Here is a 25,909-nt window from a genome sequence, read left to right as displayed (position 1 = left end):
CCCACATTTTCCCTAGTCATGCTTTTCCTGCTGATGTACTTGAAGAAGACCTTCTTGCTGTCCTTGACATCCCTGGCCAGATTGAATTCCAAATGAACCTTAGCCTTGCTCATCACATCCCCCCTGCTATGACAACACTCCTATATTCCTCCCAAGTGATCTGTCACTTTTTCCTCGTTCTATAAAGTTCTGTCTTCTCTTTGAGTTTTGCCAGAGGCTCCTTGCTCATCCATGCAGGCCTCCTGCACCTTTTGTTTGATTTCATACTCATAGTAATGCATCTAACATGAGTTTGGAGGAAACGATCCTTGAATGCTAGCCAGCTCTCTTGGGTCCCACTAACTTCTAGAATCGTAACCCATAGGATTCCTCCAGTACGTCCTTGAAGGGGCCAAAGATAGCTCTTCTCAGGTCCAGGGTTGCAATCCTACTTATTGCCCTGCTTCCTCCACGCAGGATCCTGAACTCCACCATCTCATGGTCACTGCAGCCATGGCTACCCCCAACTTGCACATTCCCAACCAGTCTTCCTTTGTAAATACAAGGTCCAGGAACACGCCTCGCCTCATTGGCTCCTCCATCACCTTGTGTCAAAAAGTTGTCATCACTGTTCTGCAGGAACCTCCTGGACTGCATGAATCTGGCTGTGTTGTCTTTCCAGCAAATATCAGGGTGGCTGAAGTCCCCCATGAGAACCAGGGCCTGTGGTCACGATGCTACCTCCAGTTGTCTGTAGAAGGTCTCATCAACATGCTCTTCCTGATCAGGTGGCCTGTAGTAAACACCCACAACAGTGTGATCCATATTAACTTGCCCTCAATCTGTACCCATAAGCTCTTGACTTGTTCTCCATCAACCCCTAGGGAGAGCTTGATGCATTCAAGTTGCTTTCTCACATGAAGAGCAACTCCACCACCTCTCCTTGCTGGCCTGTCTTTCCTAAAAGGTACACAGCCATCCATGACAGCATTCCAGTTACGTGATCTATCCCACCATGTCTCTGTAATTGCAATGAGATCATGGCTCTGTGACCACACAGATCTCTGATTCTTCCTGTTTATTCCCCATGCTGTGTGCGTTGGTGTATGGGTGCTTCAGGTAATAGAGCACACAGGTTTCCCAGGAAGGGTACAAGATCCGCCATTGCCACATGCACCCTTGAGGTGGTTGGCCTTCTGGTACTCATCTTGGGAGGCAGCTAAGGAACATATAATGCTGCTCTGGTTGGCCTGGTTTATTCCGCAGCTGGATGTGATGGTGTGAGCATTGCAGCTGTGGACCCCTCCTCCTGAGTCCCTCAGTTTAAAGCCTGCCTCACCAAGCTGGTCAGCCTGCTGCCAAAGACTCACTTGCCTCTTCTAGGCAGATGAATCCCATCCCTCCCTAACAGACCACAGTCAAATAATGTCCTGTTGTCGTAGATTATGATAATTTGGATCATTATGATCAGGTTACTGCAAAAAAACCCAAAAGAAATTTCATATGTACTGTCACAAAAAATGGTTTTTCCTTGTATAATCAACTTTATAAGCTCTGTCTCTGATACAGATTCACCCTACATTTACTCTATATTTGCCAATTAATTAATGTCCTCTAAGAACAGATTTTAATTTTTTTTCCCAAAAAAGTCTCTGTATTCTAACAGTGTTTAGAAGTTGATGCCTAGTCATTGTCTGCAACCTTAACTACATAAGCCAATGACAAGATAGAAGCTACCCAGGTTTCCAGTGAATGATTAGGCACAGGTTCACAGTGCAGAGTGTTATTGCAAACCAAACAGCCCATGCAGGGTCATGCAGTAGGGTAGTAATAGCCTATTCCATGTTAAGATCACACAGCACAGGAAATAACAGAGACTTCTGCTGTGCTTGTGGAACACAATGGCTACAGAAGCATAACAGCAAATTTTATTTCTTCAGTAGCCTGCTACATCAACCAGACAAAAAGCAAATATACATTTACAACCTCAAAGGGGAAAAAACCCAAACAAACAAAAAAAACCCCCACCAACCCAAGAAAAAAACCAGAATTACAAAACACTAGTGATGCATAGCAATTCCTATTCAAACCAAAACCTGTTATCCAATCATGTAAGAGAAGAAGAATTTTAATCATAGTATTAGTTTTATAGAAATACAGAACCAGAAAAAGATCAGAAAGAGATGAATATTACATTGAAACTGCTGAAATACTACAGATAAAAATCAGATTCCTAAAAGTGAAAAAAGGAATTTGGGCATCTAAGTGTACTTTGGAGGTCCCAGATTCAAGCAAGTTGGCAACACTTAGATCTCCAAATTCCTATTTCTACTTTTAGGAATCTGTAATTTCAATGTTTTAAAAGATTCCTAAAGGAATTTTAAGTCTCTAAAAGGGAATTGTTAAGATGATACAAATATGACTATGCTTTAAAGATAACGTACTATTACAATGGCATAACCAGAACAATACCAGGGTTAAGACAGTACAGTCTAAGTATAACCTTGAGATTTTCTCTGAAGTTCAATGACGAAAGTTTTTATAAAAATTTATGGCTTTCTCTTTGGTTAACTTTAAATAAAGTGATTATACTAGGCATAAAAAGAAATCTATGAATAACAGAGGTCCTTCCAAAGGAGGTATGAAGTCCACTCTGAAAGTATGTTTGCTGCATCTAGGAGAGTGGCTGGCGTAGAAAGAAGCTGAATGTGGGGTCTCCTACTACTTACTGACAAACTTGAGCAAACTAAAAAAATACCATTCTGTTTATGAAGATCAACTGTTTTCTCCAAAGACAGCTTAATTTTCTCAAGTCATCTGCAATGTTCACAATCTGTCTGCTGCAGAAAATAGGGACAATATTTTCTTATCTATAGCACAATTTTTCCCATCCATCATAAGTTATTTTTAGAGTGGTATATATGTTCAAGAACAAGGTTCTCATATTAGTATGAGAATAATATAATCAGTAAAACATCACTCTAGAACAGCCAACACCTAAGAGGCAAAGAACTAAAACTAGTTAATTCTAGTTGTAATACTTTCTACAGTATTTTACATAAAGTGGATATTATATTATTATTGACTTTAGGATAACAAGTAAGTAGAAAAAACATAATTCAACATCTATCACAGTGAATCGTTTTCATGGGAAAAAAGTGTGCCACCACCACCACATTTAATTAGACCTAATCAGAGGTATAAAGAAAATAATCTTAATGAAAAACTACTATTGATATTTACAAAACAAACTCAAGATCATAACATTTCCTTTTCCAGGATTTATGCATATTAGAAGTGCAAAGTCAAGCTCAGGTTTATATACCACACACTCACTAACTAAATATGCAGACAAAGGCAGAAACAATGAACTGGCTACTTGTTTCTCTTATATTACCCAAGCAGAGCAAGGTGTGGTTGCTTTTCTATTGCTTTCTCTTAAGATGACCATGATGCAGCAGGCAACACTCAGAAAAACAGTTCTGGCCAAGACCAGTCCCAGAATTCAATTCTAGTGCTAAATTGATGGTTTACATGGGCAGTAGTCTTTAAAATAATTATAATTAAAAAGCATCATCTTAACACATTAAAATTTGGTTCCCAAAGCTCTTGTTCATCTAGGCAATTTAATGACCACACTACTAATACATGCATTAAAACTAACTTGTGAATGTCTAATTATACTAAAACATTTACTTCTAAATGTTGCTGGAATTGTGTATTTTCAGGGTATCTTGGTGTCCTTAGTTAATATGCTTTCTTTAACTGTGTGCATGCAACTTTTTTTCTTACACATATGGACTGCCAAAACATATGCTGTGACAAGATATATCTTACTTTTTAGGCATTAATAATTTCTTCAACGTTTACCCACACAATTTGTCTAGATTTTATTTAGAACACTGCATTATTTGGTGATGTTTCAATTTTTATATCCCTCCCTTCCTTTAACTTACATTAAATATTCTGAGATAGGTTAACCTTGATGCTTGTACGCCTCTCTTCACCTATTATAAGTTATTTTTACAAAACATTAATCAATGTGACTGCTAAATTAGCCTTATTAGATTGCCATTTCCATGTCTAAAAATAGCAGTGCAGTCAGAGTGCATTTTAAACAGAAGTGATACAGAAATCCAAAAGTTTAAAATTTAAGTTCAGAACTCTTATTTTACAAGAACTCTTAATATTTTACATAAACATTATAATGTACTCATCAGAAATGAAAGCTTATGCATGCAGCCAGTTTAACAGAAGTTTCTGCACAAAAGACTCATGCATTTATAATTCCTTTCAAGCTTCCTGGTACCTCAGATTTTCTTCATACAGCATTTTTAGCTTTTTCATTCAAGCTCCTTTTACCCCAAGCTACAGTATTCTCCTCTGCTTTTTTTCTACTTCTTCCTGTACCCTCCAGCATGTTTCTCCACTGAACTGAGAGGACTGAGTGCATCCTCAATAAGTTTGCTGACACCACCAAGCTGGATGGGGATGTTGGTCTGCTTGAGGGCAGGAAGGTTCTGCAGAAGGGATCTGGACAGGCTGGATCAATGGGCTGAGGCCACTTGTAGGAGGTTCAACAAGGCTCAGTGCCAGGTCCTGCACTTGGGTCACAACAACCCCATGCAACACTACAGGCCTGGGGAAGTGTGGCTGGAAAACTGCCTGACAGAAAAGGACCTGGGGGTGTTGGTCAACAGTTGGCTGAATATGAGCCACCAGTGTGCCCAGGTGTCCCAGGATCCCAACAGCAGCCTGACTTGTATGAGAAAATGGTGCAGCCAGCAGGACTAGGGAAGTGGTTGTGCCTGTGTGGTCACCACTGGTGAGGCTGCACCTCAAATACTGTGTTCAGTTTTGGAGCCTTCACTACAAGAAAAACAATGAGGTGCTGGAGCATGTCCAGAGAAGGGCAATGAAGCTGGTGAAGTCTCTGGAGCACAAATCTTATGAGGAGCAGCTGAGCGAACCAGGGTTGTTTAGTCTGGAGAAGAGGACACTCAGGGGGATCTTATCACACTCTATATCTATGTGAAAATAGGTTGTAGCAAGGTGGGTGTTGGTCTCTTTCCCCAAGTAACAAGTAATAGGATGAGAGGAAATAGCCTCAAGTAGCTCTATGAGAGGTTTCAATTGTATATTAGGAAAAAATTATTCACTGAAAGTTTTGTCAAGCACTGGAACAGGCTGCCCAGGGAAGTAGTTGAGTCATCATCCCTGGAGGTACTTAAAAGATATGTAGACGTGCCACTTGGGGACATGGTTTAGTGGTGGATTTGGCAGTGCTGGGTTCATGGTTGGACTCAGTGATATTAAAGGTCTTTTTCAACTTAAATGCTTCTGTGACTCTATGCACTGTTTCTCTTTTTGAATTCGAACTTCAGACTTGTAAGTTTGCCAACAGTGGGCAAAAAATTGTTTGAGTAATATTATCTGATATCAGTCTACCCATATTTCCTTCAATTATAGATATTTATTTTTATGCGAATTCTACTTATTGGAGTCTGTATCAGTTGATTTTCTATAGTGGGATATATGTCTATGTTTGTGGGTGTATGCCACTACATACACCTGTTCCTGTGGCAAAGAAGACAAAGAAGACAGGTGTCATTTTATAATATTTTCCAGGTAACCAAAGCGCTCTGAAAATGTTATTTTATGTACTGTTTCTGGCAATTACAAAAGGAAAGAAGCTGCTGTGGAACCAAAGAGGAAGGGCAAGAAATCAAGTGTTACTAGAAATATCCAGATGATTAAGAGTGCCGAGATTCTTGGATTTAATATCCCCTAGAACTGTGCAGACATTAAAACTGATCACTCATAATCTTTTATAAATTAAATTATTTTAACCATTTTCATATCTCATTTGTTTTCCCTACCCACAATTTTCTAGTTCATGTAGTACAGTAAATATATTCACACAGTGTCATAAAATTAGTACAGAATTTTTCTGGAAAAGTAATTTCAGATTCATTATTCTGAACATTTACTCATGAAACCCTGATCTTAACTCTTAATGTTATTTAATCAGGGAACGTAAACATGTCATTGTGATCTGTGTACAATATTGAACACAGTCCAGGATATGTTCCTGAAAACTATAGCAAGCTGAATAAAAATCACAAACTATTTTTAAAAACAGTATTCTACAATCAACCTGAAAATAGCAAAACCATTTCTGCATATCACACTCTAACAGACAATTCTCAGACAGATTATATAAACATTAATTGAATAAATTATTAGTTAAGAATTATTCACCTGTCTGTATCCTCCTTCTCACATCAACTGGAAGAACAGACTAAGTAAACATTTCAGATGTTTGAATTCATTCAATATCCAACCCTTTTTCACTGAACCTCATCTTTCTTGTACTAGATGGGATTTTAGATTCTTGTTTGGACACATCTTAGCTGGGTTCAATGGAAGATAATAATGCTCACTTCCAGTGCTTATCTTTTACTCAGAAACATGCCACCCCCACAACACACACAAGAAAAAAGACCATTATGTTATTTTAAGCTGTGAAATAAGCCAATTCTGCTACACAGACTAAAAAATTATTTCTTTAGCGTAATTGTATTCTGTTAAAGAAAACCATTGCAATAGAAAGATGCATGATGGATTTGGTTTGCATGTCAAGGTTTTTGGTAATGGTGGGGCTACAAAGGTGGCTTCCATGAGAAGCTCTAGAAGCTTCCCTCATGTCTGATTGAGCCAATGCCAGCCAGCTCCAGAATAGACTTGCTACTGGCCAAGGTCAGGCCCGCCAGCAATGGTGGTGGCACCTCTGCCATAACATTTAAGACAGGGAAAAAGCTACTATGCAACACAACTGCAGCCAAAGAGAAGAGTGACATATGTGAGAGCAGCATCTCTGCAGACGCCAAGGTCAGTGAAGTAGAAGGGGGAGGAGGTGCTCTGGGTACTGAAGCAGATATTCCCCTGCAGCCTGTGGTGAAGATCATGGTGAGGCAGGCTGTCCCCCTGCAGCCCATGAAGGTTAATGGTGGAGCAGATACCCACCTGCAACCCATGGAGGAGGCCACAGCAGAGCAGGGAAATACTGTGCTTCCATGCAAAGCTCACACTGCAGCAGGTTTCTGGCAGGACTTGTGACCCCATGGGGGACCCACCCTGGAACAGTGCTGAAGGACCCCATGCCATGGAAAGGATCCACAGTGGAAAAGTTTGTGAAGAACTGTAGCCTGTGGGAAGGGCTGATGCTGGAGAAGTCTGTGTAAGACTGTGTCCCATGGGAGGGACCTCATGCTGGAGCAAGGGAACAGTGTGAGGAGAAAGGAGAAGCAAAGCCGAAGTGTGATGAACTGACTGCAATGCGCATTCTCCATCCCCCTGTGCCACTCAGGGGGAGGAGGCAGAGATATCGGGACTGAAGTTGAGCCTGAGAAGAAGGAAGAGGTTGAGGGAAGGCATTTCAAGATTCAGTTTTCATTTTTCAAAACGATATTGTAATTTGATTGGTAATAAATCAAACCAATTTCCCCCAATTGAGTCTGGTTTGCCTATGATGGTAGTTGCTGACTTGCCCTAAACTTGACCCACAAGGTTTTCATTGTATTTTTTCTCCCCTGTCCAGCTGAGGAAGCAGAGTGATAGTGTCTGGTGGGCACATGACATCCAGCCAGGGTCAACCTACCACATACCATATGGACATGCACCATTATATATACTATCTAAAGGGTTCTTGGAAAAAGTATTTGGCTTTCAAAATTATTTATATGTATATATATATATGTATATATGTGTGTGTGTGTGTGTGTGTGTATATATGTGTGTGTGTGTGTGTGTGTGTGTGTGTATGTATGTATGTATATAAAATTATATATATATATATATGTCAAACTCTTTGTGCCTGGTTCACAATGATGGTGAAATAAGGGAAAAAACCTACAAATACAAACACCTGCAAAAGCCTATGTAATATCATTCCACATACTCCACAAAATAAGTACATGGACATTTACCTTAGTAACATGCAACATTTACCTTAGTAACACACAAACTTTTAAAGGTGAAAGTCTTTAAATTATTATCTTAAATTAGTATGACAGATTATTTGTTTATGTGCCATTAAATTTTGAAGTGCCATCTTTCACTTTCAGATCTTGACAATCTTTAATGTAATTCAATATCATCAGAAAATTTACTTCTAAACTGCACAGATTTTGATTATCACCATTTTTCACTAACCTCTTCTTGATTCCCATCCTTCTAGCCAGTGGTACTTGGTTTTCTCTATTACATTTGTACATCTAATGATGACAGTGATTCCATGACTGATCCTATTGTTATTTTAACAAATCTTCCTGAAACAAAATATTTCAAAGACAAGACATTTTGATGCCAATGATACATTTTACAATTTTGGGAAACACATTGAGTTTCTTTGTGGTTTTTTTTTCTTTGTTTGTTTTGTTGTTTTTTTTTTTTTTAATTATTATTTGAAACAAACAGTCTGCATAGGTTGCAGATGACATTTAATCTATATGATAAAGTAAAACACAATTTGCTTGTCTTTTATGGTATTATGCTTTACAAGGAAGAAATTAAAAATTAAAAGCCACAATTTCATTTATTTTTTTTAACCACTTTAAACATACTGGTACATTTTGGAGTTTTTACACATAAATCATGCAATCTGACGAACTCTGTAATGATTTTCTTTTTGAGGATGTTACAGAAAGGCAGAGGTCAGTTGCAGCTAAGTTGTTATATGTCCTTGAGTTACATAGCAGTCGTGTGGCTAAAACTGTTCTGTTGGGGGCTTCTTGGCTGAAAATGCAAGACAAGAAAGTGACGAACAAGCTATGACAAATACAGGCACATCAGAACCAACTGTGTTGAAGTCATCACCATCTGCCCTACTTCATAGATAAAGAGATTTTTTATTTTGTGACCATAGCAACAGAAAAAGTGACACAGCAGCCTGCATTCTGAAGTCACGTTGGAATCTGTATCTAAGGAAAATGTACTGATGAAGTACCCATTTAAGCTATCTTCACCTTGGGCTGCAGAAGGAATCAATAGAAAATTGTTTTGGTTCAAAGAAATAATCAGCAGAAACCTATCAAAGTAACATATAGGTTCAGCCTTTTGCTTTTACAGTGAAGCAGAGTATGAGAAGGAACCCTTTTTTCTCTAAGGAGAAGAATCACAGTTTCTAGCAAACACCTAAGTCCCTGAGACTGAAGAAAAACCACAAGAAAACAGTGAAGCAACTCCACTGTCTTGAATTGTGTAATATGACTATCACAGAATACTTGTGATTCAGTATTCCTTAAGCTGGAATTTACCATAATGGTGGGTCATTTTGCAGCATAGAAGTTTCCAATAAACTCTGACACCCCAAATCCTTTCAAGAGGAAGTTGGGAATACATGTAGCAATGCATGTACAACAGATCAGTCAACATTAATATAATTTTATTACATACCATCAGAACAGTAACTGTTAGAGTATGTAGACTCACAAGGCTGAGAAAATTATGATAAAACAAACTTCCAGCTTTAACTTCAGCTAAGGTAAATAAAATGGAAGATAGTTCTTAGAACTTAAATATACACAGAAAGACACAGAGACATAAACATACCTTTACATTGCAAAGATTTGCCTTTTAAAATTGTTGTTACCAAAACGGTCAGAATTTTCCCAAATTTTAGCTAACATTCTATAAATATTAGTTTAATTCCTCTGCTTTAATATACATTTTAGAAGAAAGTTTCAAAACAAATAAAACTGAAAATTTGATCTTACTTGTGGAATAGATAAATAATTCTTCTCTCAAAAAAACAACCCAACCCAACCCACAAGAAAAGAACCACCACCAAAACAATAAAACCAAAGGCTGAATTTCTGTGTATTTCTTTAGCTATATCAGGGAAAGAAAAGGTCAACTCTGAATCAAAGAGAAATTGTATTTCTTTTCTGTTTCAAAACTGCTGTTAATGAATGGCATTGTGATGCATTTTCCCATGAGCTGTGTGACTCATGCTTTCACTGAAACTAGCAGCCATGGGAAACTTGTCATTAAAACTGTAAATTGCTCTTTCTCCTTCCCCTCTTAGCTCCTCCCTTTGAAAATGATAGACAACACCATCTCTGTTACATTACTGTCATTTTAAAATAAGCATTTAATTAGTAATGTTAAGGACAAAGTATGCAACATAAAACCATTTATGATGCAAAACTATGAGATTAGTTAAAACAAGAAACTACACTAGTTAAAAGGTTTAATATAAATAGCCCACACATATAAACTATCAATTACCATATGGAATTCTTCATAGATAAAATACAGGTGAAAATATCTAGAATACCAATTTATAGGAAGAAGTAATAACAGTAGCACTATTAAAGGTAGCATTTGAAGAAACAGAACTTTTCTTAGCACTTCTTGAACCAAAGCTTCACATACATTTTTTATTATGTTTTACTGTATAACTCCTGAAGTTTGAATGGAAACAAACAAAAGGAATTGTCCTTTCCAGAGCAAAAGTCTAATAATATGCAAAGAGATCTGAAACCACTGTTCATTTTACAGGTGAAAAGAATGAACTATGCAAAAGATTGGGTTTTGGAGGCTGGGCTTTATTGCATCTAAAATTATAATCTAAGGAATGGAAAAAAACCCCAACAGAAACAGACTGAAGAACATACACATAAAGATGCACAACATTCCTTGTTCAAACACATTTACATTTATGGTAATATTTGAAAAAAAATATAATGTATTTGAATTAATCTCATTCCTAGATTACACTAATTCTTCCCAGAGGGAAAGATTTCTGTCCAAAACTATGTATTTCACCATTAATAACAACTATTTCACTTGAGAATTATATCTTGACCAGAACTGTACCAAAGGTTTAAAATATATTGATACTAGGAAGTGCTACCTGAAAACTTAACACAAGTATAAAGTACAGTGCAGAAAATAACTGGAGGTAACTTTAAAAAAGACAATGATATGTCATTGAGGATAGAAATAAAAATGACTGTGAAAATAGGTTTGTGGTGGGGGTTTTTTTGGTTGGTTGTTTTTTTTAAAACTACTGAAAAGCTTATACTTAATTATACTTGACAACACTTAATGTACAATGAGAGCAGTCCAAGTAACTGTAATGGAGTTAGTCTTTAAAAAGTATCTTTAGTAATTAAAGAATTTTAAACAATAAATAAAATCTACATAAAAGGTAAGCTCCTTAAAAGTGTAAGATAGAAATAAGGCATACGTTTACATCATGAGTAAACCCACTGAGAAGACTGAGATCAAGGTATATATTACATAGTTAAAGACTACAGTCACCTTATTTTTTTCCAAACCAACTCCTAATATGCAGCAAAGTGAAAAAAAATATCACATTTAGGAGGCACAAGAGGGGAGAGAGGAACTTTAGAATATCTACATCCAAATTCAGCACCAATAGGCAATTTATAGATGGCAGAGGGGTAAAATACTTGTACTTTAATAATTTCAACCTAAGACATCTCAGTCAGAGGAACCAGCCTTAGAAAAGACTACCCTTTCCACAGACTATAAAGAGAGTTTTTATGAGTAGATCACTTGCAGATGCCTAGGTAGGTCTATTTACACCTCAGTTATATACATTTCACAGTGAATGAAAAAAACTGTCATCAGCAGAGCTTCAGAACCTTTATATAAGCCATAAGATGACAAAGACAATTCAAAACTAACTTCTGAAAAATAAAATAGAAAGCAGGGAGCTGTGAAATTGTACAGAAGTGAAGTATTTTTTCTAATTAAGCTTAGAAAGAGTGTTCACAAAGTGCGAATCATTACATACAGTGAAGAATTCTGAAATACTTATAGCAATGAAGGGCCCTGAAGTATGGGCATCTGGCGACATTCTAATGCACAGTAGTAGTGGAAAAAAAAGAAAAAAAAAAAAAAAGGAAAAAGGTTACCTCTGATAAGCAATCTTGTAATAAGGCAATGACTTATTACAAAGATGAGAGAAATAACACAGTAGGTATAAAATGTGTGACGTTCACGCCTGAAATGAACTTGGGCATTTAATTTAAGAAGACTTAACATAAACAGATAAGTCAGAGAAAATCTATAAAATAAATAGTGATTTAAGAGTTTCATTCCAAGACTATGTCTATGCATTAGTTTAGAAAAGAGAAAATATATTCCCCTAGAAGCAGAACTCCTAAATAAAGATACATAAAAAGATCAATAGACTATCCCTGAATCTGTTGGTTTACATCCTTGAATTATGCATCAATGCCTGCAAGCCATACGTCCAATCTGCATTGCAATCATTAAAATAATATTTTTTCTATTAAGTTTGAGTTAATGGAATTGAAGCCTCACTTTTCCCCTCCTACAGATCTAACAACCTCCTTGCTCCAGTGTCTGCATAAGCATTTAACATATTTTTGGAACTTATGTTTGATATTTTACTGGTGGCAATATTCAAGAAATAACTATCTACATCACAGTTTGCAATACCAACACAGGATTTCAAAAGAGCCTTCACTGAAGAGATCAAACAGCTCAACCTCTCAGATTTGTTTTATCAGTCTGTCTGAAGACAGGGAAAGACAATATTGTAGCAGCTTATGCTCATTTAACATTTGGAAGATTGTTTTTCTTTTCCCTCTCCCCGCAGCCATATGGATTAGAATCTCATTTATTTCTCTTTGTTATGAAAACAATCTGAAGCGGAAGTATGTCGCAAATTCAAAAAAAGGATAATCATGCAACAAGTAAGCGACTGCATAATCTCATTATACCGTAGACGGGGTCTGACAATAATAGTAACAAGAGCATTTTGAATTAAAAGTCAACAAAATTAAAATGCCTGAAGTGAAATACATTTTAACATAATGTTTAACTGCAGCAAGAAACAGCTGAAGCCTAAAGCTTAGTAAAATTTAAAAATTAACCAGCTCATTGTATGGACAGAAGGACAGAAGTAACTTGATGGGATAAAATTGTAGACCACAAGTACCAGCATTCTTCCTCTAGTCCAAGCGGCTAATCATTGAGGATCAGGAAAAGATGCAACCCTGGTCTAGAACTATCTAGTTAAATTTTCTGATAGATTTTGGACATCAACAGGTATTGCATATCCTTCATTCAATAAAATTCATGTAAATAGAAGGTGAGAAGCATTTCAAGGCTGATTATTATTATTATTAGCTACAAAACTAACAGGAGATAAATGGGTTGGCACATCAGAAACTAGACTGTGAATTAGATGACCAAAAGTTAAATATCACGTAAATATTTATTGGGTTTTAAATAAACTGGAATTTGTTTTGTTATGATTTTGATTTCTTTGTGTTTCTTCATGTTATTTTTACAATCAGACTAAATGTTCCAGAAAAAAATAAAGTAGGTTCAAGTTTTTCAGGGTTTGTTGGTTGTTTTTGGTGGGGGTTTTTTGGTCCCCTTTAATTAAAAGCACAAGTTTTACCCACAGGGATCAATACTGTGGGAAAACAACTTTGCATACATAGCAAAACAGAAGAGTTTTTGCAGTACATTTATAGTCCTGAGAACACCTTTGTGAGATCTAATGGAGTAATGCTAAGGTTAGGTTTTTGATTTTTGTTTGATTTTTGCAGCATTTTACCTTGTCAAAATGTAAATTAGTTTGAATATTTAATAATCTAAACATTTTCAGTGTAGCTCTTTATATTCCAGTGCTTTGTTCATATATGCAATAACATAAAAAAAATATAACAAAAGTATTTTAAGACCTGCAGAAAATTAATTCCCATTATTGAAAGAACATACCCAAATGCTTTCTTCTTGACGATACTGCTTCCAGTTTCGTCCACTGTCACTAAACATCAGAAGGTAGCTTGTTACCCAGTCGGAGCTCCCATAACCACCTTGAGTAGCAACCGCAGTAATCTCAGTTCTTTCACCAAGATCAATCTGAAGCCATTGATATTTATTGGACACAAGTGGAGACCAGCCACCAGCACCTTAAAAAGAATGAAAAATATTGATATGCACTTCTCAAAGAAACAAGGTAACACAAAACTTGTCTAAAGAAAAATTAATTTATTAATTTGAGCAACCTGACCTAGTGAAAGAAGTCCTTGTCCAAGGCAGGGGTTTGAAACTACATGGTCTTTAAAGGTTCTATCCAACCTAAACCAATCTGTGATTCTATGGTTCTATGATTCTAATTCAAGATACAGGGCACCAAAACTATCTTCATATTATTTAGCAAACATTATAAAAATTGAAACAGATTACGTGATATATGTAACCAAATATAACTATTAAAGTAATTGTGAATTTATTCACTCCATTTTTTCTAACTTTTGTAACGAATTTTAGAGAGCGATTCCTATGCAATTAGACTCAAGTGAAAAATTCAGAATTTTGTTTATTTGTTTTATACGTCTCAGTTTGATGTTATATGGAGTAGAAGATCTTCTGAGGTCCCATCTAACCTGAATGATTCTGTATGATTCTGTTCTGTGAGGCCTGGATATACAGATTTGTATATGAAGCAATAAAGCACAGCTAGATGATAAGTTTCACGTGCCTCTTAAAATGACCAGCCAATTTGTAGGCAAAACAGTAAGAGATTATGAGTTATATGCACATAGTTTCAACCAGGAGACAGACCAGCTGACACAAATAAAGTTTAAATCAAAACACACATTCTATATATAACTCCTACAGTATTGTAACTAATCAGAAAGGCATGTCAAAATGAAGAAAAACTTTGTATCAATTTGCCTTTCTTAGTTTGCCTTTATTTACTCAGATCAGGCTACTACCTGATCTGTAAAGTTGTATGGAAAAGCCCACGAGTAGGTCGCAAACAATCTCAAAGTAAAAAATGTTTTAATGAAAATAATTTGTAAACTATGCAAGTTTTCAGGTTAGCATCTGGTGGGTTTTAGTAGAGAATCAGGTGACAAATTATGTAACATCCATTTTGTAAGCACAGATTTGGATCTAATCCAGACAAATTCACACAACATAAAAGACACCTTGGAAAGTTCTTAAAGCATACAGACACAGAACAAGAAGAACAGATATATCTAGTGCCCACAACAATCAATAAACACTGTATTATGTGGAAACAGACAACTTCAATCCAACGTTATGCTTGCATAGACTTCCAGATGCATAACATTTCATAAATAAAACATCATGTATGTTTTAACTCTGTTCAGGGTGATGAGTTAAGTTTTTAACATTAGCTCCTTTAGGAAAAAAAGGAAAATAATAATAATAAAAATATTTGTTATATAGGAATTTAAAAACTGACATTTAAAAGAAATTGTGGGAAATCATATGGCTGTTCATAAGGCAGAAAAAGTGACATTCATTCTGCAGAACAAGGTAAGTAGAAAGAGCTGAGAGAAGTACATAACGCTCAAAGTATGCAAGGATTCTGTTTCCACACATATATAAGCTAATTAAAATGCAGCAGATTTAACTCTATGGGTGTAGTTAAAGACTATCGATTTCAGAACTTCATGTAAACACTTTGAGATATTTTGCCTTAACTCCTACTGAGTTTCTTCATTTCTTCATAGAAGGAGAGACCTAGGATAAATCTATAGTATTTTCTACATGTAAATTTTCTGTGGTTTCTTTATGGATCTGTTTATCATGGTAACTGCAGCTGAGTGAGGATTTGAATTTTCATTTAATCATAAGTAGCGATTTATTTAGCAAACTAATTTATAAACAGCTACAGTTAGTCTCAGCAGTAATTTAAAGGCAACCATTGTATCCAGCCTATGCCCTTCCCCAATAAATTTAAAATATTAAAAAACAACAACAAACATGATAAGAAAGCAATTCTGAAGGAATATTAATATTGCAAAAAACCCTGATGTTTGCACATGTAATGGGGAAAAATTAGCAGCTTCTGGAAAGCTTCCTTCAAAATCTCAACTCTAATAAACATGAGTTCTGGCACAGAGTATGTTCTTCCTTAAGTGAACACTTAACTGACTACATCTAACAGAGGAAATACAGATGTGTCTCTGAAAATGATGATGGAGAACAAGAATCAAATAAAACATCATTTCCCTAAGATAAGTACTCAGTGAAAATAAGTACAGTGTAAAAGTGGTATTCTGTACTTCAAGGCAAATATGGTTATGTGGACTTTGTCATGGTAGTCAGTTTTCATTGAGAATGTGGGTAGGTGGGTTGTGATTAGTAATTTAAATGGAATTTTCTACCTATCATATTTTACTTCCTAAATATACAGGTTAATTTAAATGATATAAAAACTGATTTAGAAAAGTCTGTTGGCAGCTGTTATTGCCTGAATTGACCAAGTGATTATTTACTACATAAGAACAGAAAACAACTCACATACCACTGAAAACAGACTGACTTCCAAATATAGCTATGGGCAAGGTCATTCATACTCCCTTATGTTTTCATAATGAGAAGGGTATCATTAGGTGAAAAAGTGTCTATTTCTTTAAAATGGACTAAGGTGTGACTTTTGTTCCATGTTTATTTTCAATTTTATGTACTGTAATAGTCCATTACTCTTAAAGTATGTATTGTACCAGTACTCCAAAGTGTTGGTTAGAAATTCTTCATACTCAACAACAACGTAAACCAATAAAGAAATTTTAAAATAGTTAAACAGTTTGGTAATGTCACCAAAAAAAAAAAAAAAAAAAAAAAAAAAAAGGGGGGGGCGGGGGGAGAAAAAAAAAAGATAAAATAGATTTCAGATTTACTTCATTTTACACTTATAACAAACTGAACTATTTATTTATATTGTGAGTTGTTATTTTTTTAATTTGATCCTCCAACCCCCCACCCCCAACTCAAAATAAAGAATTAACCAACCACAGCAAACAGCTCTGGATAAAATACTAAAAATATTTCTTTAGTCTTCAGTCAGACCACATCAGTCTCCTCTCCAGACTGGTTGTTGGTGTCCCACATAGCAGCTCTTCTTTTCTCTGTCTCTTCCATAATCTTGTTTTGATTGATCTTTTCAAAACAGCATCAATGCCCTGAGTGGAATGAAAAGATATAATAGCCCAGCCCAGTATTCCATGGGGCCTCCCCTTGTGCCCTGCCTACAGGCTTGGGACCACACTTGAGTTCACTTAAGCCCATACTGCTCCCTGACATAAACCTTTGATGTTTTTCACCTAGTTTCTGAAGTGAAAGAGCTTCATTACATAACTCCTCACCTGCATATAATATTACACTTCACGTCAGTAACATATTCATAATAATATATTTGTTACTACAAGCAGAGCCTACCACAAGTTTGTTCTCTGAGATGGTGCCACTGAGGTCTTCGTGTTTTCTCAAGCAACACTCTCAGAGAAATGTGGCCCATTCAGCCTCTCCCCTGAAAGCAGGCACATGCATAACAAGCACATTTAAAGGTTAAATGCAAGTTCTAAAAAATATTAATGCAAGGTAAAGATGACATTGAATTTAAGACAATCTCTAAACTGTTTGGAAAAATCCCTCACCTTCCTTTCAGGTGAATTCAGTTCCTCATGAAAATCCCTTCTTTCCTGCTGAGAACTTTCTCCCTCCAAATTCCCATGTAGCATCCTTCATTTGCACAACACATCTTCACACTGCCTCTGCTATGTCCCATGTCCTCCCACCTATGTTGGTAGCCCTTATTCAGTGCCAACAGATGTTAAAGAGAATACAGCATACAAGCCAACAGGAAGGGTTTCTCCCTGCAAGGAAGGTAACAGCACAGTGTTTGGGGCAGGGTTTCTGGATCTCTTGATCTAACAGGATATCATGATGCTTATTCCAAACCACTGGCCCTGATAGCCATGACCATGCCACCTTGTGTTATGGAAATCAACAAATACCCCCCCACACACACACAGTTCAGCATTCCCACAACTCTCTGTGGATGATGTAGATCTTGCACTAAAATGAGAGGCTAAACTGCCTGTTGGGGCTGAGGTTATGCTGCAATGAGGCTGGGCTGAAGTACCTAAAGGTTAATTCCTTCAGAGCCAGTAAACCAGACAGGAAATTAGTGTGAAAACTATGAAAACTATACAAAATGGAAAATCAGGTTTATACAGAAAAAATCCAGTAAATTTATTTGGCCCATAATTATTGTTAAATGTGAACATATGGCTCATGATTTCCTCCTAAGCAAGTCATACAACTTCCTAGTACTGATAATTAAAAATTAAAGTTGATTATGATACTTCCATGAAAAGCCTCAGTTTTCCATTAAAACAACTACATGATAATTTGTTTTCCAAAAAAACCAACTTTAATTTTCCATCAAATAAAACAAATACTTTTTGTGTTGTTTTGTTTATTTTTCAGGTCTGCCAAAAGAGTTGCAAATACTGGTCAAATCAGTCACTTTATGAAAAAATCTACAGCTCCCTTCAATTCAATCTCCATTCCGAATATTTACCAGGAAAATCATCCTTCAACACCTTCCCAATTTAACGAAGTTAAAATTAAATCACTGATAAATCTCACATGCTTGCAATTGCTTTCTATGAAGACTCTACTAACGCCTCACATATTCTTCCTTAAAGCAGGAGAGGTCAAACAGGATTCCACTTTAAATTACTTCTTCAGGGAGAGCGATACTAAAATTCTGTGTGGTTTCAGTAGCTGCACTTCAGCTGCTTTGTTGCAGCCTCCACAGTCTTGTCTTTATGTTCATACTGTTTCACCTTTTAGAGGCTGCGCAGAGGAGTGTGGCAGCATCAGGTAAGTAAGAAAACTTTGTGAACAACCAGCCCAAGAGGTTAAACAAGGCACTTAGCACCCACAAGGTGAGCAATACACATCCACAGCATATATCATATCCGTGGCACACACAACACAAGACCAGACAACATAACTTTCACTACCAAATCCTCAGTTAATGCACTAACGCTTCTAGACACAGCATCATCCTGCAGTGCCATGTTATCCAAAGCCTTCTCAGAATACTGTGTCACTGTGTTAAGTTTGGTGTCAATTTTGTACTTTTCAGTTGAAAGGGAGGGTTGTATTCTAGTCAACAGATGTAGTCAGAAAGACATAATTTTTGAAGTCCCTCTGCAAAAAACTTTTCCACTTGGTGACTGCAAAGCTTTGTTCAGAATGAAGTGATAGAGCAAGTTATAAAGATGTAAAGAAAAAATGCCTGAAAGGCTGTCTCTGTTATGGCAGCACTACATTCTGCCAGATGAGGGAGGTACTTCTGCCTTTAGTACCACATTTTCAGTTTTTGCAAGGCAAGCCACCAGGTAGTCTTCTCCCCCTCACCGTACTGCACTATATCCCATGGAAACAAGAGAAAGAGGTACAGATACACAGGCTTCTAGTGCCAGTGATAGCTGGTGTGAGGGATTGCAACAAGATGTAGTCCCAGAAACTCTCTTGTCAACCCTCTGCTAACCAATGCCACATTGGACCCATATAGAATAGCCACAGGCAGAAGCAGCAAGATGTCTCCAATGGCCTGTGTTAAGCCACAGCCAGGCCTGGACCACCATTTAGGAGCTGCAAAGTTTCCCACAGTACTGCACCACTCTGGTTCACATGACGTTTTCATCTGTTAAAGGCTCTTCAGGAGCAATCCTGTCTGACTGTCCAGCAGCCAGCTGTCCTCCCAGCATCTGACTGCTACCTGCAGCATTGTGTAGGAGAACATTTACCCAGCCCTGCAGAAAACACTATTAGAGCATGTTAGCTCCTCATCTAGCACTTTATTGTCTTTTTCACAGTGTCCTACACTTGCAGCAAGATTAATGTGTGTACTGAACTGTAGTGGTTGGCAGAATCTTTTTTATTGTAGCATATGTCTGAGCATGGTGATGCATAGAAGTCTGGGGCATAACAGATGTCAAAGGATCTTGTTGAAAGCCAGGAAGGCTTGTCAGATGTTCATGCTGTGTGGTGTGGATGTTTCTGGGAAATATGGGGAGCTCCTCAAGAGTCTCTGTGGGGATGTAAGTACTGTGTATGTTAATCAAGACTGTGCCAAATTGTATTAACGTACAGGGCTAAGCTAAGATTTACAGGAAGAACATTGCCGTCCCTAAACTTTCTGAATTATTAACTGTGCAGTGTTCATGTTACTTTTTCAACCATTATTTTGGCCAGTGTTGTTCATGTAAAGCATACATTTTCTTCCATTACCTTCTTACTGCATTTTCATCAGCCACTGATGATACATCTTTGCTTGTGAACTAACAGCAAATCAGAAAACTCATTTTTACAAGGGAGACAACCTATGTCTAGAGATACTTTTTTTTGAACTTTTTCTCAGGAGATGTTTAAGCCTTTTTATTTTCCACTGTCTCTTGCCAATATTGAAATTAGTTGCATGCAATATGCCAAAAATCTGCATTCAGGCTGCAAAAGCTTGCAAGTTTCATGATTGATTAATGTTAAAAAAACCCAAGCATTACAGAGTTCCTTCATATGAAAACATGCTGACTTGATAATACACACATAGATAATAAATAAAATCTTTTGATTGTATTTAACATTATTTATTCCTTTTTAAATTGTTTTAATATAACTGTTTTAGAAAAAAGTACACATACAATGTAATTCTCTTTAAAGTACATAATTTACTGAACATAGCTAGCAACCACATAATTTTTCTGAAGTATTAACTCTTTTTTGTAACTCATGCATCTGTTTTTTAACCCTGTTTTAGTGGCAATTTGCCAGCTTTAACTTGATGACTGACAAGTTAATGGAATATCTGTGGTTACTGGAGACTAGTTTCATCCAGCCTATCAGCGATCAAACCAAAGTTTAATGCTTCTGTCCATCACTTGTATATACTAAATGATAGACTCCTTCAGTTATGCAATATTAAAAAAAATAAACTGAGTATGAAATGATGGGAAAATTTCCAAAGCCCTTGATATTTTCAATGCATTGAAGTAGATTGATTTGTGCAAGATCCAAAATCTAAGCAATCATGCATCTTTCATATATTACTGAACCATATTTTTCCTTGTGAACACTTATTATTCTTGTTTTCTATATCTGCAATGTTATAACATTAATTTTCAAGTCAGTTAAGTGACAGTGTATTAGGGTTTCCTCCCACCTCCCCTCCAAATGTCATGGTTTAACCCCAACTAGCAACTAAGTACCATGCAGCTGCTCACTCACTCCCCCATCACTCCTGGCAGAATGGGGAGAAAAGCTGGAAAAAAGGTAAAACTCATGAGCTGAGATAAAAACAATTGAATAATTGAAAGAAAATATATTAACAACAACGACAACAACAAGAATTGTAATGAAAAGGAGAGAAAGTGAGGAATAAAACTCAAGACAGCGGGGGAGCAGGAAGTGATGCACAATCAAATTGCTCACTACCTGCTCACCAACGTACAGCCAGTCCCCAGGCAGGATCAGCAGGTCCTGGCCTACTTCCCCCAGTATACATATATGTTCAGCATCAAGTTCTATGGTATGGAATATCTCTTTGGCTAGTTCAAGTCAGCTGTCCTGGCTTTGCTCCCTCCTGACTTCTTCTGGACCAGCTCACTGGCAGAGCATGGGAAACCTGAAAAGTCTTTGATTTAGAGTAACCACTACCTGGCAACAACTAAAACAGTGTGTTATTAATATTATTCTCATGCTAAATATGAAACACAGCACTGTACAAGCTACTAAGAATAACATTAACTCTATCCCAGCCAAAACCAGGACACCAAGTAATGTACAGTGCTTTTCTGCAGAAGTTATACAAGGAGGTGTTATTTATTAAGGCAATAAACTTACTGTTTAGTTAAAAACGTAGTCACTTCAGTTGCTAAACCAGAAACTAAATTATAGTGAGGTAAACTGTTCTGGATTTAGACACCAAATTTACAGCAGAAGACTTTCTTTCCTTCATATTGCCTACATTTCTAGATTTTCATTCTTATGCACTTCACATACAGTTTAATGGCATGAGATTGTTTTCCCTGATTCTGGAGGCTAATATCCACTGCCTTTCCCCATGAACACCCATATAAATACATCACAACACTAATGAGTATTATTTCCTCATCCTGTCTGCCAGGATATGAGTTTGAAAGGACATGCGTTTTCACAATTCCTTAGCTTCAGAAGGCTGGTGACACAATTATCATTAAAACATCGAAAATACAGAAATTAACAAATAACTGCAGAAGAACAAAACTAGAAATGACTGAAGAAAAGACCCCAAACCTCAATTCCATGACAGAAAATACCTGAGTATTCTTACAGTAGATTTGGAGAGTTATATCAGGTTTAAAATGTAACCTTGCTGGCTGACAATTTATTAGTGTATGCTTAAGCTTTCTAAATTGGCTCTCTGTAGCTATCAGGCCACAAAACTCCTTTACTTCATTTTAAAAACTCTGAACTACATAGAATAGAAACTGATGTAGATATTCCTCTGTTGTGTGAACAACACCCTCCTGCTTGTTAATCCTGTCGATGACTACCATTGCCTACGCTGTCATGTAAACCACAACACAGTTCACACTCATATATGCATTCTCACCAGCTTGTGCACATGAAGTTCCTTATATCTTTTAGCTTGCATCACCACTTATACCACTTCTAAACTCAGTCTATTTTTTGCATATTTCATCATAACAGCTACAAGCAAAGCATATAAGTAAAAAAACCAGATGTAAAATAACACACATTGTAAAGGATGCTTTCCTTTGATTAACCAAAGTGTGTATTTCCCATATGGATCATTTAACAGAAGCTGATTTTAATTTGAAGTCAATAAAGTTGCACCAGGGATAAATTTGGCTGCACATATTACAAAGCAGATTTTCTACATGCAAGTAATTGACAATGGAGGCTTCCTAGGCTTAGAAGTCCAATGAAGTTGTTTACTGCATCCAAAAAAACTAAAATACAAAAATATTACATTATTTCCTTTCTTAAGATGAAAAGCAAGGCATCCCATCCCTTTTACAGAAACAGAGAATTACAAAACTGTAGGCTAACACTTAAGCAAACAATGCAAGGGTTTTGTTCTCCAAAAGTTTATGAACTGATGACAAGGATGTGGTGTGGGGGGATATATCTAATGAACAGTGTTGATGGATTGCTACCCAGTGAGCGACCTTCTGGCCAAGAAACTGGCCAAGAGACTTAGAAAAGTCTCTTGAGTAACAGAACTTGGGAAAAGAATGAATGTTGGGATTAAACCTTTGCTTATAGGTTTTAGTGCTCCAGTGTTTGATTAACACAATCCAAGAAATAGAACTCATGCAAATAGAAACCCCCATTTATATACTAGAAAACTGCAAGAAAAGTAATTATCAGGAAGAACCTAAATAGTCAAAGATGCCAAACACTATGGATCACAACTTGGCTGTTTTTTTTTCAGAAAGGCTACGCGAAAAACTATCACAGTAATGCTGTTGAGTCGCATCTCAGTGATAAAAAACATGAACATAAGCATCGAAATTTGAAACCATGGAAAAACTGTGGCAGGTAAAATTCAAAATAGGATGAGGGACCTTGAGCTATGAATAAGTAATACTGGACACAGAATCATCTTTGAACACAGACAGAAGGAGAAAGAGAAGTACTGCTAGATCAGAAGCCAGCTTTGCAGTCAGTGCTCCATATATAACATTTCTGCATAACATTTTTCAACCAAAAGTGTGATAGCTGCTTCATCTTTTGCCTTTGATCTAAGCAAAATTCTTTTGCTTCCCATGAGATTATTTTCAGGACTAAAAAGTCTTTCTCATACTAACACATTACTTATATTTAAAACTATGAGACAAAACAGCCAATCCTAACACCTAAAAGGCAAAAGGGCATTCAATGTAGGAAAGCTCAGCTCTTCAAACAGCATCATTATTTCCTGAAGAAAGGCCCATGTCTAACCAGTCCCAGACAGAAACACCCTGGTGCTTTTGTCTCTGCAGCCTCCTCTCCTTATTTTAAACTGGTGAGTTTGGCAGGTATAATGTGTTCAGGTAAACTGTAAAAAAAAAAAATAAATCTCTTTATTCAGAGATTAGTAGAACAGTAGGCTTTGAATAGTTGTAGAGTCTAAGACTTCTAGTAAGCAATTATCTTCTGCATGAAAGAGACATATTACTTATTTGGAGGGACACTAAAAGCAGTTGTGACCAGATGCTTTAACAGTATATAAAAAGACTCCATGGCTGTCCTTCAGAACAGTATCATCTTCAGCATCCTTGCACAATGGAATTCCATAGAAAACCACTCAACATTTTCATCAGTTCCTATCGATTTATTAATGTTTAAATAACACAAGTTGAATTTATGAAGCCAAATACTAGTTGAAACTGTCCCAAGCATTAAGAAGAACTAGTAAAACTGAGAAATACTCCCAAGTTTATGCATAGTTCCTTATCTGTTTTCTCGTCTTGTCTTCGTATCTTACAAACTGACAGAGATAGGTTAAGCTCAATAAAACTACCAACCTCTCAATAACAGAAACACAAAATTAAATCTTGGATAGATTTCAAGCAATCACAACAAGATTTACTATTCAAAGAAGTCTTCTGAATGGTGCCCTCTCCTCTTTCAGGAAAACATTACTTATCTCCCTGTATTACAAGAAAATCAGATTTTGGGGGGCTATATGTACTGTGAAGGTCTGGAGTACCACCCAGTCTTTCATGAAGTGTAAGCCAGTATTTTCTGAATTGTTAGAGGAGCTCTTGGTCAGGTATTAGAAAATACTGTGAAAGAACAACTGAGAAATGCATTTATGAAGGCCTGGTAATTAGGAAATCCTTAATTTTAATTAATTTTTTTGTTCTTTTAATAAAGAAGCAGAACAGCTCAGTCACAAAAATATTTCATGAGATGCACTGTTAGCATAAGGACTGAAAAGTTCCATATTAATGGCATTCTGAATGCAACTCTGAAACCTAAAATAGGTTACCTTTGCTGTCAAGAAATGGATGAAGAAGCCTTGCTTCTTAAAATTTGAAGAATAAGGGGATTTATCTGAGTAATTTCCAGGAATAATTATAGAAATAACAGCTATTTGTTAACTTACCTATGTAATGAAGCTGTATTTTCCCAGGAGTATTTCTTAGGAGACATGCAGAGCTTTCTCAATGGAAATTCAGACTGCTTATAAATATCATGGATTTTTTTGAGCTAAGCAGAACATGAAAAAAGGTATATGAATGTTTCAGCCAGATAGACCCTCTTCTAAGCTAGGTGGGTAGAGCAACTACTTCAGTGGCCTCAAAGGCAAAACAAGCTGAATTTTGTAAAAGGGTCTTACTTTAAGTTACTCTGAACCTGAATGTCAGCAAAGAGAACAGGTATGATCTTAGAAGAGAAGGAGTAATTGCCTTTATTTTTTCAGCTGTCAGAATATTGAATATGTAAGGATCTTAAATTTCAAAATTTTGACAGGTATTATAAAATGAATGTTAGGCTTTAATAGTAATTTGTGACAAGTAGCAGTTACTACATCAAGGTAAGTTTCAAAGGCATTTTGGATCTGATTCAGTGTGACAAAAAGGCAGTAGGAAATGGCATTAATGATGATAAAGTTTGTTCTAGCTTTATGGAGCTATTTAGAAGAGTGTAGCTAACTTTATTTCGCCCCCTTTCTTCTGTGTAACAGTAATTTAAGTGAGTGAGCAAATCCCATTTTACATTCCATCTTCAGAAGGCTTTGGAGACATTTCTCTTCAATCAATCACTATGTAAATATATCCAGGGAGATATTTTATAACAATGCCCGCCATAGCTTATCAAAAGGAGAACTTAATTGGCAGTGGTTCAAAGACTTATCAAAGCCAGTTTTTCAGTGGTGTTTTTTTTTCCAGATTTTTCATTACCATCATACCAAAAAGTGCTATAAACCAATGGTCTTCACTAGGCAAAATGTGTCCGAAGTTTGAGTCAAACACTTTTATATGAATACTAGTACTTTTTACTCTTTAAAACTAGACTAGATTTT

General features: G+C 36.5%; 1 protein-coding gene across 1 annotated transcript in view; it reads right to left on the bottom strand.

Annotated features, from left to right (window-relative positions):
- The window catches only part of CNTNAP4 (contactin associated protein family member 4), a 261,580-nt gene that overhangs the window by 166,202 nt on the left and 69,469 nt on the right, over window positions 1-25,909 (bottom strand). The window contains exon 3 of the mRNA XM_056325765.1: window positions 13,771-13,964. Within this exon, the coding sequence (XP_056181740.1) occupies window positions 13,771-13,964 (194 nt within the window). The remainder of the gene's footprint in view (window positions 1-13,770; window positions 13,965-25,909) is intronic.

Source organism: Falco biarmicus, chromosome Z (assembly GCF_023638135.1).
Source record: "Falco biarmicus isolate bFalBia1 chromosome Z, bFalBia1.pri, whole genome shotgun sequence".
In the NCBI taxonomy this organism is placed as follows: Eukaryota; Metazoa; Chordata; class Aves; order Falconiformes; family Falconidae; genus Falco; species Falco biarmicus.
The sequence above is the reverse complement of the archived record's forward strand: the minus strand, read 5'-3'. Positions and strand labels throughout refer to the sequence as shown.